This window comes from Hevea brasiliensis, chromosome 6 (assembly GCF_030052815.1).
Source record: "Hevea brasiliensis isolate MT/VB/25A 57/8 chromosome 6, ASM3005281v1, whole genome shotgun sequence".
NCBI lineage: Eukaryota > Viridiplantae > Streptophyta > Magnoliopsida > Malpighiales > Euphorbiaceae > Hevea > Hevea brasiliensis.
Genome location: NC_079498.1, coordinates 4,370,198 through 4,380,962, shown reverse-complemented (window position 1 = coordinate 4,380,962; position 10,765 = coordinate 4,370,198). Strand labels below are relative to the sequence as shown.

General features: G+C 32.8%; 2 protein-coding genes across 2 annotated transcripts; one reads left to right on the top strand and one right to left on the bottom strand.

Moving 5' to 3' along the window:
* Positions 1–253: 253 nt before the first annotated feature.
* Positions 254–3,480, bottom strand: LOC110638639 (general transcription factor IIH subunit 2). Its single transcript, XM_021789248.2, has 5 exons — positions 3,320–3,480; positions 2,963–3,245; positions 1,851–2,312; positions 1,186–1,558; positions 254–773 (listed from the first exon to the last, which is right to left on the bottom strand). The coding sequence occupies exons 2-5, from the start codon at positions 3,242–3,244 to the stop codon at positions 649–651; spliced, it is 1,242 nt and encodes a 413-aa protein (XP_021644940.2). The 5' UTR covers position 3,245; positions 3,320–3,480; the 3' UTR covers positions 254–648.
* Positions 3,481–5,083: 1,603 nt separating this feature from the next.
* Positions 5,084–10,673, top strand: LOC110638640 (isovaleryl-CoA dehydrogenase, mitochondrial). Its single transcript, XM_021789249.2, has 15 exons — positions 5,084–5,446; positions 5,557–5,640; positions 5,720–5,777; positions 5,956–6,080; positions 6,185–6,229; positions 6,474–6,522; positions 6,615–6,724; positions 7,463–7,539; positions 7,998–8,048; positions 8,143–8,207; positions 8,742–8,896; positions 8,994–9,034; positions 9,120–9,174; positions 9,899–9,955; positions 10,373–10,673. The coding sequence occupies exons 1-15, from the start codon at positions 5,339–5,341 to the stop codon at positions 10,514–10,516; spliced, it is 1,224 nt and encodes a 407-aa protein (XP_021644941.2). The 5' UTR covers positions 5,084–5,338; the 3' UTR covers positions 10,517–10,673.
* Positions 10,674–10,765: the final 92 nt, after the last annotated feature.

The following is a 10,765-nucleotide window of genomic DNA, read 5'->3' as shown; positions in this document are numbered from 1 at the left end:
GTTTAAAAGTTTCTTCTTGACTTCGAAGGTCGGCTAAAATATGATATCTACATTGAATATACTGTAATTGAAAGTCATAAATTTAAAATTTATTTATGAGTATGTTTAATTCCATTTAAAAAGGCTTATCGTTTTCTTGAAAGAGGTTTTCTTTATTTATTTTTTCTTCAATAACAAAATATTAATTATTAATGAATATGATTTTAATTTCCTTTTTGTGAATATAATTTATATTATTAAAATTCATAAATAATTAAAATAATTAAAAATGAATATTTTCTCATTTTTTCAAATTCATACAACAATAATAATATAAATTTCAAAATTAACGCTACCCAAAGAGTCTCCATTCTGATGTTTGTAGCTACTAATATTCAAAGAATTAGATCCTGGTCAATATGAAATTAGGGAATGCAGCAAAGCAATCATAAATATTGGAACTGAATTTTCACTTGATCCATACTATCATATTTAAGAGAAAAAATGGGAAAACTTGGGAATGTTGAATAAGCTGCTCTTTCCATTGTCTGAACTTGCTCTGAGACTTTGCTTTAAGGTTCATTACTAGGAGAATATCATAGCCGTATGGCAGCAGGAAAACATAACAATCTGCAGCAATATTCCTCATTCTTCATTAGTGGTGACTGGCTATGAATGTCTAATGCTGTCACAGCCTGGGCAGTTATGCAAGCTCTCATGTATATAAATGTCACAATCAATGCAGAAGTATTGTTTGCATTTTGGACAAGCAACACAGAGGCTGGGCTTGTTGCCTATGACAACCATCCAGAATACATTAGCAGTGAGAGAGAGGAAAAGAGAAGTATAAAATAAAATAAAATAATCTGAGGGAGGGACAGACAATCTCATCCCAATCTTAGGCCTCCATTAATGGAAGCTTCATGAGTAACATGATTTAACCGAGTTCATGTAGTATTCTTCTTCCTGTACAAGTTTACCAAATGATAGGAGTGCCTCGCACAACAGCATTAAATTATCTAGCTTATCTAAATTTTTCTTGTCAATTTAAGCATAAATTTCAAATATTAAGGTGTGCAGTTGCAATTAGTATGACTATTCTCTTTCATTCTTTTTACTTCAAAGGTAATAGCAAACAAGCATTACAATTCATCTGCATCTGGATGAAGAGCATGCACATGCATGAACGCGAGTATTTTAACTTACCAGGGTTGAGGAGGCTCTGTTGGCAGCCAAAACAAGTTTTCGGTGGTCTGTGATGTAGTACATTTTGCCTTGGAGACACCTCATCAAATGGCACAATGGGAAAGAGATGATGATATGACCTTGCCAAATGGGGTGAAGAAACAAGTGTCAATCCACAGATACGGCATTCAGTAGGAAGCTCACATACACGCGCCTTGCATCTCGGACAAATGTATCCATCACCAACTTTAGCTTCTTTATGACAAGAACAAATTGAGATAGAGCCCTCTGCCACCCTTTGTGGGAAACCCATCTTGATTAAATTAGCAATTGCAAATTCTGCTATTGCTGGGGGTGGCGGTGCATGCTCTAACATTAACTCTTTAAAGTGGACCTGAATGAGATAAATACATAATTATGATGTACCCTTTCAGTTCAGATAAGTCAGAAGTTGTATTGATGAAGAAGCAACATTATTAAAGTATAGAAGAAAACCAGGAAAAAAAAATGGTTAATACCTAGAATTATAGGTTTAGTAGGAGCATGAACTTGAATAAATAGTAAAAGGCATTAATATAATGTTTCTAGCGCTGGGAACTATCAGATGGTGGCTTTCACCAAAAATTTCCAAGAAAATGTAACATTTCATTCAATTCCAAGTGATTTGAAGACCTAATAGAACTCACCTCATCCATTGCAACGGAGTATATTCCACCAGTTTCTTGACAGAGATGCTTGCATATAAACATTTCTGCAGAAAGACCAATAACCGAGCACCTAATTTTAGATTTCTTGCATTGCTTTATGGTCTCCATTATATCTCCTGGATCACAGGTGCTGAGAGCTGAACATAAGATCAGAACTTCACGATGACCATATGATGGAATTTGATCAAGATATCCCTGGACAAGATTGAGGGCATTCTGTAGTGATGAATCGCCTGAGCATTCCATCTTCCCCATCAAAGCCTTAATGTGGGACTCTGGACTCCCACCAAGCTCTGTTAAGGAATGGGCAACCCCATCTTTTATAGTCACCAAACCAATCTGGCTAAGTGGATTCTGATCAAAAAATTCCCTAACAAAAGCCTCAACATGTTTTACAATCACAACCATTCGACTTGGTCGAAAATCCATCTCTGATGCTGCCTGCATTCACCGATGAAAATAATGAAGAAAAAAGAGGAAACAATGCTCAATTACAGAAGTTGCCATAAATTTTGAACCTCCCTCTGAATTTATTACTTTTAATAGAAATTGAAGATAGTTCCCTCTCACAACCAACCTTTCCAGTGCTCTCACACTTATCTTTTATGTTGGACATGACTTTCATGCTTCAGCATTTCTCAAGTCACAACTTACTTGAAAATAAGCCTCATGCTTATGTGTGGAATCACTTATATATCGCAAAAATTAGTACCATTTCTCTGCAGAAAACTACATACATTTTGCTGAAACTTCCAATCATTTCATATTAAGAGATTTTTGCAGAGTTAAGGAACTCAGAAAGTTGTTTAAAAAAGTCATGATGGGCGTAATGAAAGAAAGGTAAACCCTAGTCTTCAATCACATAGACATGACAAATTATCCATGTCCCTATTGGCCATTGCGTCATACCCACGATATATCACCATTTCTGGCTGTCAAATACAAATACTACCAGTCCTAAATCCCTTTCTTTCTCTCCAATCACACAAGATAGATTAGAATCAAGCATGGGGTGGTACCCAGAAAGTGAATTAAATTCTTAAATTCAAGAGAGTCTCAAAAAAAGAAAGATTTAAAAGAACGAAAAATACCCTGGAGAGATCGACAACAATGTAAAGAAAGCGAATGAGGCCCTTCTGAATGCGAGCAGCAGTGGTAGAAAGGGAACGAAGGCGGCGGCGATACTGAGCATGGTGTATGATCTTATTGTCTATAGGACGAAGCAGTCCTGATTCATCCTCTTGAAGAGCTTCCCATGATCTCTCATCAGTGTAAGTCCTCTCCCACGCATCAAGTCCATGACCATCTCCATCATCATCATCGTCATCTTCTTCAGCTTCTCCATTAGATTGCCTCTTTTCAGCTGTGCTCATACTGTAAAAATGAAATTGAATATCTCCCAACAAATAAAGGAAGCATATGAAGAAGGAGAAGAAGTAAAATCATACCTAAGCCTTGGAATTGATGAAAAGAACCAAACTTCTGCTTCTGCTGTTGCTGCGTTTCTCCACTGATTCTTCTATCGGCTTCTTGCTTCTTTGTGCTGCATAGGCTTTTAACAATTTTTGAACAAATATTTTTCATAATATGTTTTTCATATATTATTGTTTATAATAATTTTTTTCATAACAATATATTTTTTTCATAATTGCATCCACCATTAACTAAAACTTAATATCATTAGAAAAAAATTATAATTTTATTTAAAAATATAAAATATTTGAAATTTCATTTTAAAAGCAACATTAATTTTATTAGATAATGTCTAATTGAGTTCAAATTTCATTTTAAAGTATTTTTTTATTATAAATTTAATTATTAATATTAATTAATGTTTGATTTAATAATTTTATTTTAATAATTATTAATATTAGGTTAAAAAAATACATTTGTTCAAAACAATAAGGTAATAAAAATTTTCACGGGAATGTCTATTTTTATTTATATTTCTTATTATTAAGTTACGTGTCAATGATACTAATATTTAAAATTTTAATAAAAATTTAATATGATTTTAAAAATTATAAAATATAAAAACATAAATATAAAACTACATTATTAAAATAAATAAAAATAATTCACGGTAATACCATTAGATGTATATAAATATTAAACCTGCGGCTAAGTGATCCAATATTCATTCCTCTTCTTCTCTTTTGTATTTAAAAAAAATATTATTTAAATTATATATTTTAATAAAATTAATTATTTAATTTTATATTTTAAAAATATATTATTTAATCCTTATATTTTTATTTTTATTAAATTTTTTATTTTTTTAATTTTTTATTAATTAATAAATTTTAGCATCAGTCAAATTAATATTTAGTCCATTTATTTTAATAAAATTAATTAATTAATTTCTATATTTTAAAATATATTATTTAATTTCTCCATTTTAATAAAATTAATTAATTAATTCATATATTTGAAAAATAAAATATCTTAAAAAGCATATTATTAAAAAAAAAGAAAATTTTTTATGTGGATACTAAATTTGAATTTGTATTTTATTAAATTATTTAAGTATTTTCATAAATTCTTTAAACATTAGTTTGATGTTTTCTCCATTAGAATTCAATTTTCATGCATTATTGTCTTGATTGTTTAGAATTTAGAAAGAAATTGATTAATTTTTTTTACCCATATAATTTATACTATTTTTTATTAAAAGATTAAAAAATGTAGAGAAAATGAGGGGAAAAAGATTATTGATCTAGAAAGAGTAAGCATGAGAGGGAGAAATAAGTGAAGGTAAAAGAAATAAAAGGAAAAAAGATTATGATAATTTTAATATAAAAAATAATTAAAGGAATTAAAAAATTAATGTAGTTAAATTATAGATATTAATTAATGTATTTTTTTAAATATAATTTTATTAAAATAAATAAATTAAATAATAATTAGATTAACATTAATTAATAAAAAAAATTAATAAAAGGTTAAACAATTTAATAAATTAATAAAATTAAATATTATATTTTTTAAAATATATAAATTAAATAATTAATTTTATAAAAAGAAAAGGCTAAATAATAAATTTTTTTTATAAAATTAGTACTACAGTGATGTAATTATAATTGAAAAATACGAAATTCATCCTCATCAACTATTATAATCAAATGATCGGACATAATGTATTACACCAAATAAACACTCCTACAAGCAAATCCCTTGGCACGCAGTTAGAAGATGGGGAAAAGGGCAGAGTTGGACGAATGCTGCTGACTCACTCACTCTATCCTGTCGACGAATCAAATCCATATTTACTGAGTCACAATCGAGTGTGCCCAACCTCATCGAACTTGCCTACTTCCTACCCGAATCCAATCACTTCACGTGGCCTTCAGCTCGAGCTGTTCTATGCTTGCACGCCAAAATCTCCAATTTAATTAACTGATAATCCTAATTCTCTTCTGTTAACATACACTTCTTCTCCCTCCTTAGGAAAGCAATAGCAAGTGACGATGCAAAGGCTATTTGCAGCGAGGTCTCTCTGTTCTTCGATTTTAAGGAAGCAGACACAGCGTGCTTCTTTCTCTACTTCTCTCCTTTTGGACGATACTCAGCTTCAGGTCTCTCTCTCTCTCTCTCTCTCTCTCGCGCGCTTCGATGAGATATTTTTAAGATAAATTTTGTTGTGATTTTGTATTTAACTGATGGTTTTTAGCTGCAATGATTACAGTTTAAGGAAAGTGTTTCCCAATTTGCTCAAGAAAACATTGCTCCTCACTCATCGAAAATAGACCAAACCAATAATTTCCCCAAGGTAATAGGATGTTTATTATTTTTATGATTCTTTTTCATTCTAATTTTATTGAATTTGATTGTGTTTTTATTTGCTATAGGATGTTAACTTGTGGAAACTGATGGGGGATTTTAATCTACTTGGAATTACGGCACCAGGTTTGAGCAACCTTCCTGGCGTGCTTCTCTGTGTTTTTGTTATGTGGGAAATGGCTACTTAACAATGTTATTAATAAAAAAACCAAAAATGGATGAGGAATTATTATTATTATTTTTTGTTTGTTGATTTGGAAGTGTTAGCTTGATTCCATTTGATCAAGTCTTGGTAATTTTGTAGATGAATATGGAGGACTTGGTCTTGGTTACTTGTATCACTGCATAGCTATGGAAGAAATTAGCCGTGCTTCAGGATCTGTTGGCCTTTCCTACGGTGCCCATTCTAACCTCTGCATTAATCAGTTGGTAAAGAAGTGAATAATTACACAAAATTTAGTACTGTTTGTGCTTTCCTGTATAATTTCACTCTCTTTTATGAGTTTTTGATGCAATAGTAACTATCTTTTCAGGTGAGGAATGGAAGTCCTGCTCAGAAACAGAAGTACTTGCCAAAGGTTCTATTTCCTTACCTTTTTTCCCTTAATCATTCTTTTCCATTCTACCATTTCCACCATTCCATCTAGCTGGATGACATATTCTGGCAAGACTGCAGTTATTTCCTTCTGCACCAAAGAAATGATGATTTTGCTATAATAGTTCTTTATGATCAAACTTAAATTAATTTTATTGTCCATCTGTTGCCTGAAATGTTTTTACCAAAATTTCATTTTAACTGACCAATTATATATTGTTGCAAAGCTTATCAGTGGAGAGCATGTGGGAGCTCTTGCAATGAGTGAACCCAATGGTACGTCTTATTTTTAACTTATGCTGGACTGATGAGGGGAATGTAGCTTTTTCTTTATTTATTCTGGCTAATTTCTTTGTGTTTTTCTTCAGCTGGCTCTGATGTTGTTAGCATGAAATGCAAAGCTGATCGTGCAGATGGGGGCTATATTCTAAATGGGAACAAGATGTGGTGCACAAATGGGCCAGTTGCTCAGACATTGGTAATTTTGTTGAGACTGCATTTTTAACTTTTTTTTTAATATAAAGTTGCTCCCTTTTTTTGAATGCTTATAATTTCTTAATGATCCATTTATTTTTCTTTGAGGTAAATTATCTTGGTGATATTTCAATATGATCCTTATCTCAATTTATTTGTCATTCAAAAACTATTTAAAAATTATTTCATCAAGGTCGCGGTTGTATGGACTGATATGTCATCTGCATCAATAGTCAGGATCCAAGGTGAAATATTTATGAGGTACATGTGACGATATAACCTACCAAAGTGAATGCCATGGTGGATGCCAGCAGGGGCATATTCAGAGTGATTTTAATTTATGTTCTATCAAACGCAGAGAGTGGTATTTCATAATTTTGCAGTATAACTAGGCACTTAGAGAATAAGGCAGCACATGTGATTATGTAGAAGCAAATCTATGCTCTTGCAGGAATGGAATTTATTCACAAAATTTGTCAAGTACTTTAAAACTATAACATTCAACTCGTAAAATCTTATTGTTGTTTCAGATTTGGTTAAAGAAAGTGCTGTTACTTGTAACGTAATGCATTTTGCTTCTCTATCTTTCCTCAAAGTATCAATGTTTTCATGCACAGAGTTTGTTCTGGCACACATTGGTTATAGCTCACACAGCTATCCTTTCGGCTCTGGTTACCTGTATCATATTTTGTTTCATGAAGATCTCTTATTTGTTGAAAGTGACATGTAGAGTTGTTTACAGGTTATCTATGCAAAAACAGACATCAAGGCTGGCTCAAAAGGAATCACAGCATTTATCATTGAGAAGGGAATGCCTGGGTATGTGGACCAATTTGCTTTTTGTTGAAAAGGGCTGGCCGTAGATCTACTGTGGAAAAATGAGGAGCTTTATTGAATAAATTTTCATCATTTTAGGTTTTAGTGAGTATAAAGGTTGTCCTTCCTTTGGGGGCTTAATGATGATTATATGCTCACTTTCTAACATTGAGTCAGAAAAAAGAGGATGTTCCAACATACAGGCTGTTGTTTCATTTTATTATAGTTTTCTTAAGCACTGGTGTACCTGGCCTGTGGAGAAGTGCTAAATATTGGAATGAGAACATATTTTATTTGCTAAATGCCTTGCTTATTGAGGATAGATTTATTTTGGACATTGTCAAGTGTGACCCTAAATGCAAAAAGAATTGATGATGCTTGCTTCCCACCATGGACCGTAAATTTGTGTACCAAAATAGAAAGTAAATTTGCATTCCTGATTTTCTTTCTGGTGAATGCAGATTTAGTACCGCCCAGAAACTAGACAAACTTGGGATGCGAGGAAGTGATACGTATGATAAAAATGCTTTGAGCAAAGTTCTCTATATTAGTTCATTAGCCCTTTTTTTTCCCCTCTCTTTCTAATATGGGTTATGCTTTGAACAGATGTGAGCTTGTCTTTGAGAATTGCTTTGTTCCAGAAGAAAATGTGCTTGGGCAAGAAGGAAAAGGTGTTTTTTTTTTCTTGGCTTATTTTTTTGGTTATAGAAAGATGTTTGTAAGAAGTTTCATCTCTAAGTTCTTTGAGTACCTATCATTTGAAGCAAAGATAGTTGGTAGGTGTCTTGTTTTTGTCTTACTGTAACTAATAAACCAAATTGGCTGAGCAATCCCAAATATCTGCCTTGTGAGTGAATAAAAAGATCACTGTAGTTTCTTGAGCACCTGCAATCTCCCATCCTATCCCCTTAAGGCTCCGAATGGAAAAACTGGAAGTGTGAATCTGGAGTAAAATGTCCTTAATATAGGAAATTAATTCCTTTAAGTGGAGGGGTCTAAGACTCTAAGTCAGTAGTTGCCGAGTTTAATGTCAAGGGTGGATCATGGGAGATTATATCTATACTTGGACAAGCTGCTATTTTGTCATTGTGGATCAAAGTATGTCAGGGGAAAAAAAATCATGCTGTGTGTGCATGACACTGTAATTGATGATCAGTCTCTCCTCAGTCTTCTATTTCTTTGTTACTAAGTATTATTCCTTGCAGGAGTTTATGTCATGATGTCAGGGCTAGATTTGGAAAGACTTGTTTTGGCTGCTGGACCTTTGGGTATCATGCAGGCATGTCTTGATGTTGTTCTTCCTTATATTCGACAAAGAGAACAGTTCGGCCGTCCAATTGGGGAATTTCAGTTTATACAGGTTTCTTTCCATTATTGACACACGAATATCTGGTGTTTACTGTTGATGTTTTTGAGGCATCTTAGCCCTTACTCCATTAATTAATTTGCAATTACAGGGGAAAATTGCTGACATGTATACTTCTTTACAATCTTCAAGGTATATAATTTTGTTAACCAAACATTTCAATTTTGTAATTTTAATTTTTTTTTTAAGGTGGCAGCTAATTGTTCTGTTATTTCAGGTCCTATGTTTATTCTGTTGCAAGGGACTGTGACAATGGGAAAGTTGACCCAAAGGTGGTGATGCTTCTTTTGACTTTCCACATCTAGATATTTTTGCCTAGTTTTTAGTTTCTTCACTTAAGTGTTATTTGGAATTTGAGACCACCTATGATGCACGTCCTGTGCTCCCATTGTCAAGTGTGTCTTATGGAGAAAAGGTCCATGATAAAATTATTTCACTCTTTTTCTTTAGTGAAAATTTTGAGCCATTGCTAGCAGGATCAAAGTCATTATGACTTCTCGCTTGTTGCAGTGCTGTTATGATGGTATCTGTCAGTGAGAGATATGTTGGAAACATTAGACGTTTCCTCTTTGTGTGTGTGCATATGTGCATGCATCTTTCCCTTGCTATACTCTTTATTCTCTCTCTTTCTTTTATATGTTTTATTTTGTTTGACTGTCCATTTCAAATAAATGCAAAGCGGACCATGGTCATTCACTACTTTTAAAGCTTTAAACATTTGATCACCAGTTTTTTTTTCTCTTTGGTATCTTTTTATTCTTAACCCCAATGTATTGATTTTGGGTTATTTATTATCTTATATAGCTAGATGCCATCTCCTCTCTCTCCTTCCTTGTTCACTACTTTTTAAGTGTTGAATATTGATAACCAATTTTTTTTTTTAATTTTCTTTTCCTTTCCCCCTGTTTTGATATTGGGTTGCTTATTATCTTATTTAGCGGGATTAAAATGCTTTATCTTAAGCTTGTAATAACTTATGTGCATTTAAATGTTCAGGATTGTGCTGGAGTCATACTCTGTGCAGCTGAAAGGGCAACCCAAGTTGCTTTGCAGGTAAAAGAACATCAAACCGATTCTTTTCTTGTTTTGTTTATGAATCTCAGAACTTTGCGCTTGGATGAATATTGTGTTCCTTTCTTACTCTGCTCCTCTATTCCTTTATTTCCTTGGTTGTCAAGAAATGACAATTCAGACATTCAAGGTAAATTTTATAGTCATCTAAACAATGTATGCGGATTATGCTTAGCTGCATAAATCCTTTTGATGTCCTCAATCACTTTCTGGGGCCATGTTACACCAGCCTCGGCCAAAGCTGCTATTTTCATGATTCTCATTCTTGTTCATGCAGTATATTCCTGAATATTTTTAAGAAATGAGTAATTATGCTGCTTCTCTTCATACCTTGACGTCTGTAAACACACTGGATTTGTATATTATCAGTTAGTTACATATTTATATTCAACTTTGCAGGCTATACAATGCTTAGGTGGTAATGGGTATGTAAATGAGTACTCAACTGGCCGCCTTCTTCGAGATGCCAAACTGTATGAAATTGGGGCAGGGACTAGTGAAATCAGAAGAATGATAATTGGTCGTGAACTCTTTAAGCAGTGAGAGAGAACATGCGTAGTGCGCTGCTGTATGAAACAACCTGCAGCAGTCAAGTAAATGATTTTTTCCCCGCTTTCTGAAATGTAAAATTCTTACAGCACAGGGAAAGACTGTACATCAATACATGATCATTGGAATAAAATTTACCGTTTTAATTTTATTGCAGAAAATGATCATTTTAACATTCATTTTCATACTCCATGGAATTTCAAAAAATCCAAGCATCCTAAAGACATGTATTTTTGAATGAAT

What these genes read in the sequence shown, in the direction of transcription:
- LOC110638640 (XM_021789249.2), top strand. Translation starts at nt 5,339, where the DNA reads ATGCAAAGGCTATTTGCAGCGAGGTCTCTCTGTTCTTCGATTTTAAGG. An exon ending in GCTTGGGCAAGAAGGAAAAG is followed by an intron (nt 8,208 to 8,741) that starts GTGTTTTTTTTT and finishes TATTCCTTGCAG; the next exon opens with GAGTTTATGTCATGATGTCA. An exon ending in ATGGGAAAGTTGACCCAAAG is followed by an intron (nt 9,175 to 9,898) that starts GTGGTGATGCTT and finishes TTAAATGTTCAG; the next exon opens with GATTGTGCTGGAGTCATACT.
- LOC110638639 (XM_021789248.2), bottom strand. Translation starts at nt 3,244, where the DNA reads ATGAGCACAGCTGAAAAGAGGCAATCTAATGGAGAAGCTGAAGAAGAT. An exon ending in TTGTTGTCGATCTCTCCAGG is followed by an intron (nt 2,313 to 2,962) that starts GTATTTTTCGTT and finishes CGGTGAATGCAG; the next exon opens with GCAGCATCAGAGATGGATTT. An exon ending in ACTCCGTTGCAATGGATGAG is followed by an intron (nt 1,559 to 1,850) that starts GTGAGTTCTATT and finishes TATCTCATTCAG; the next exon opens with GTCCACTTTAAAGAGTTAAT.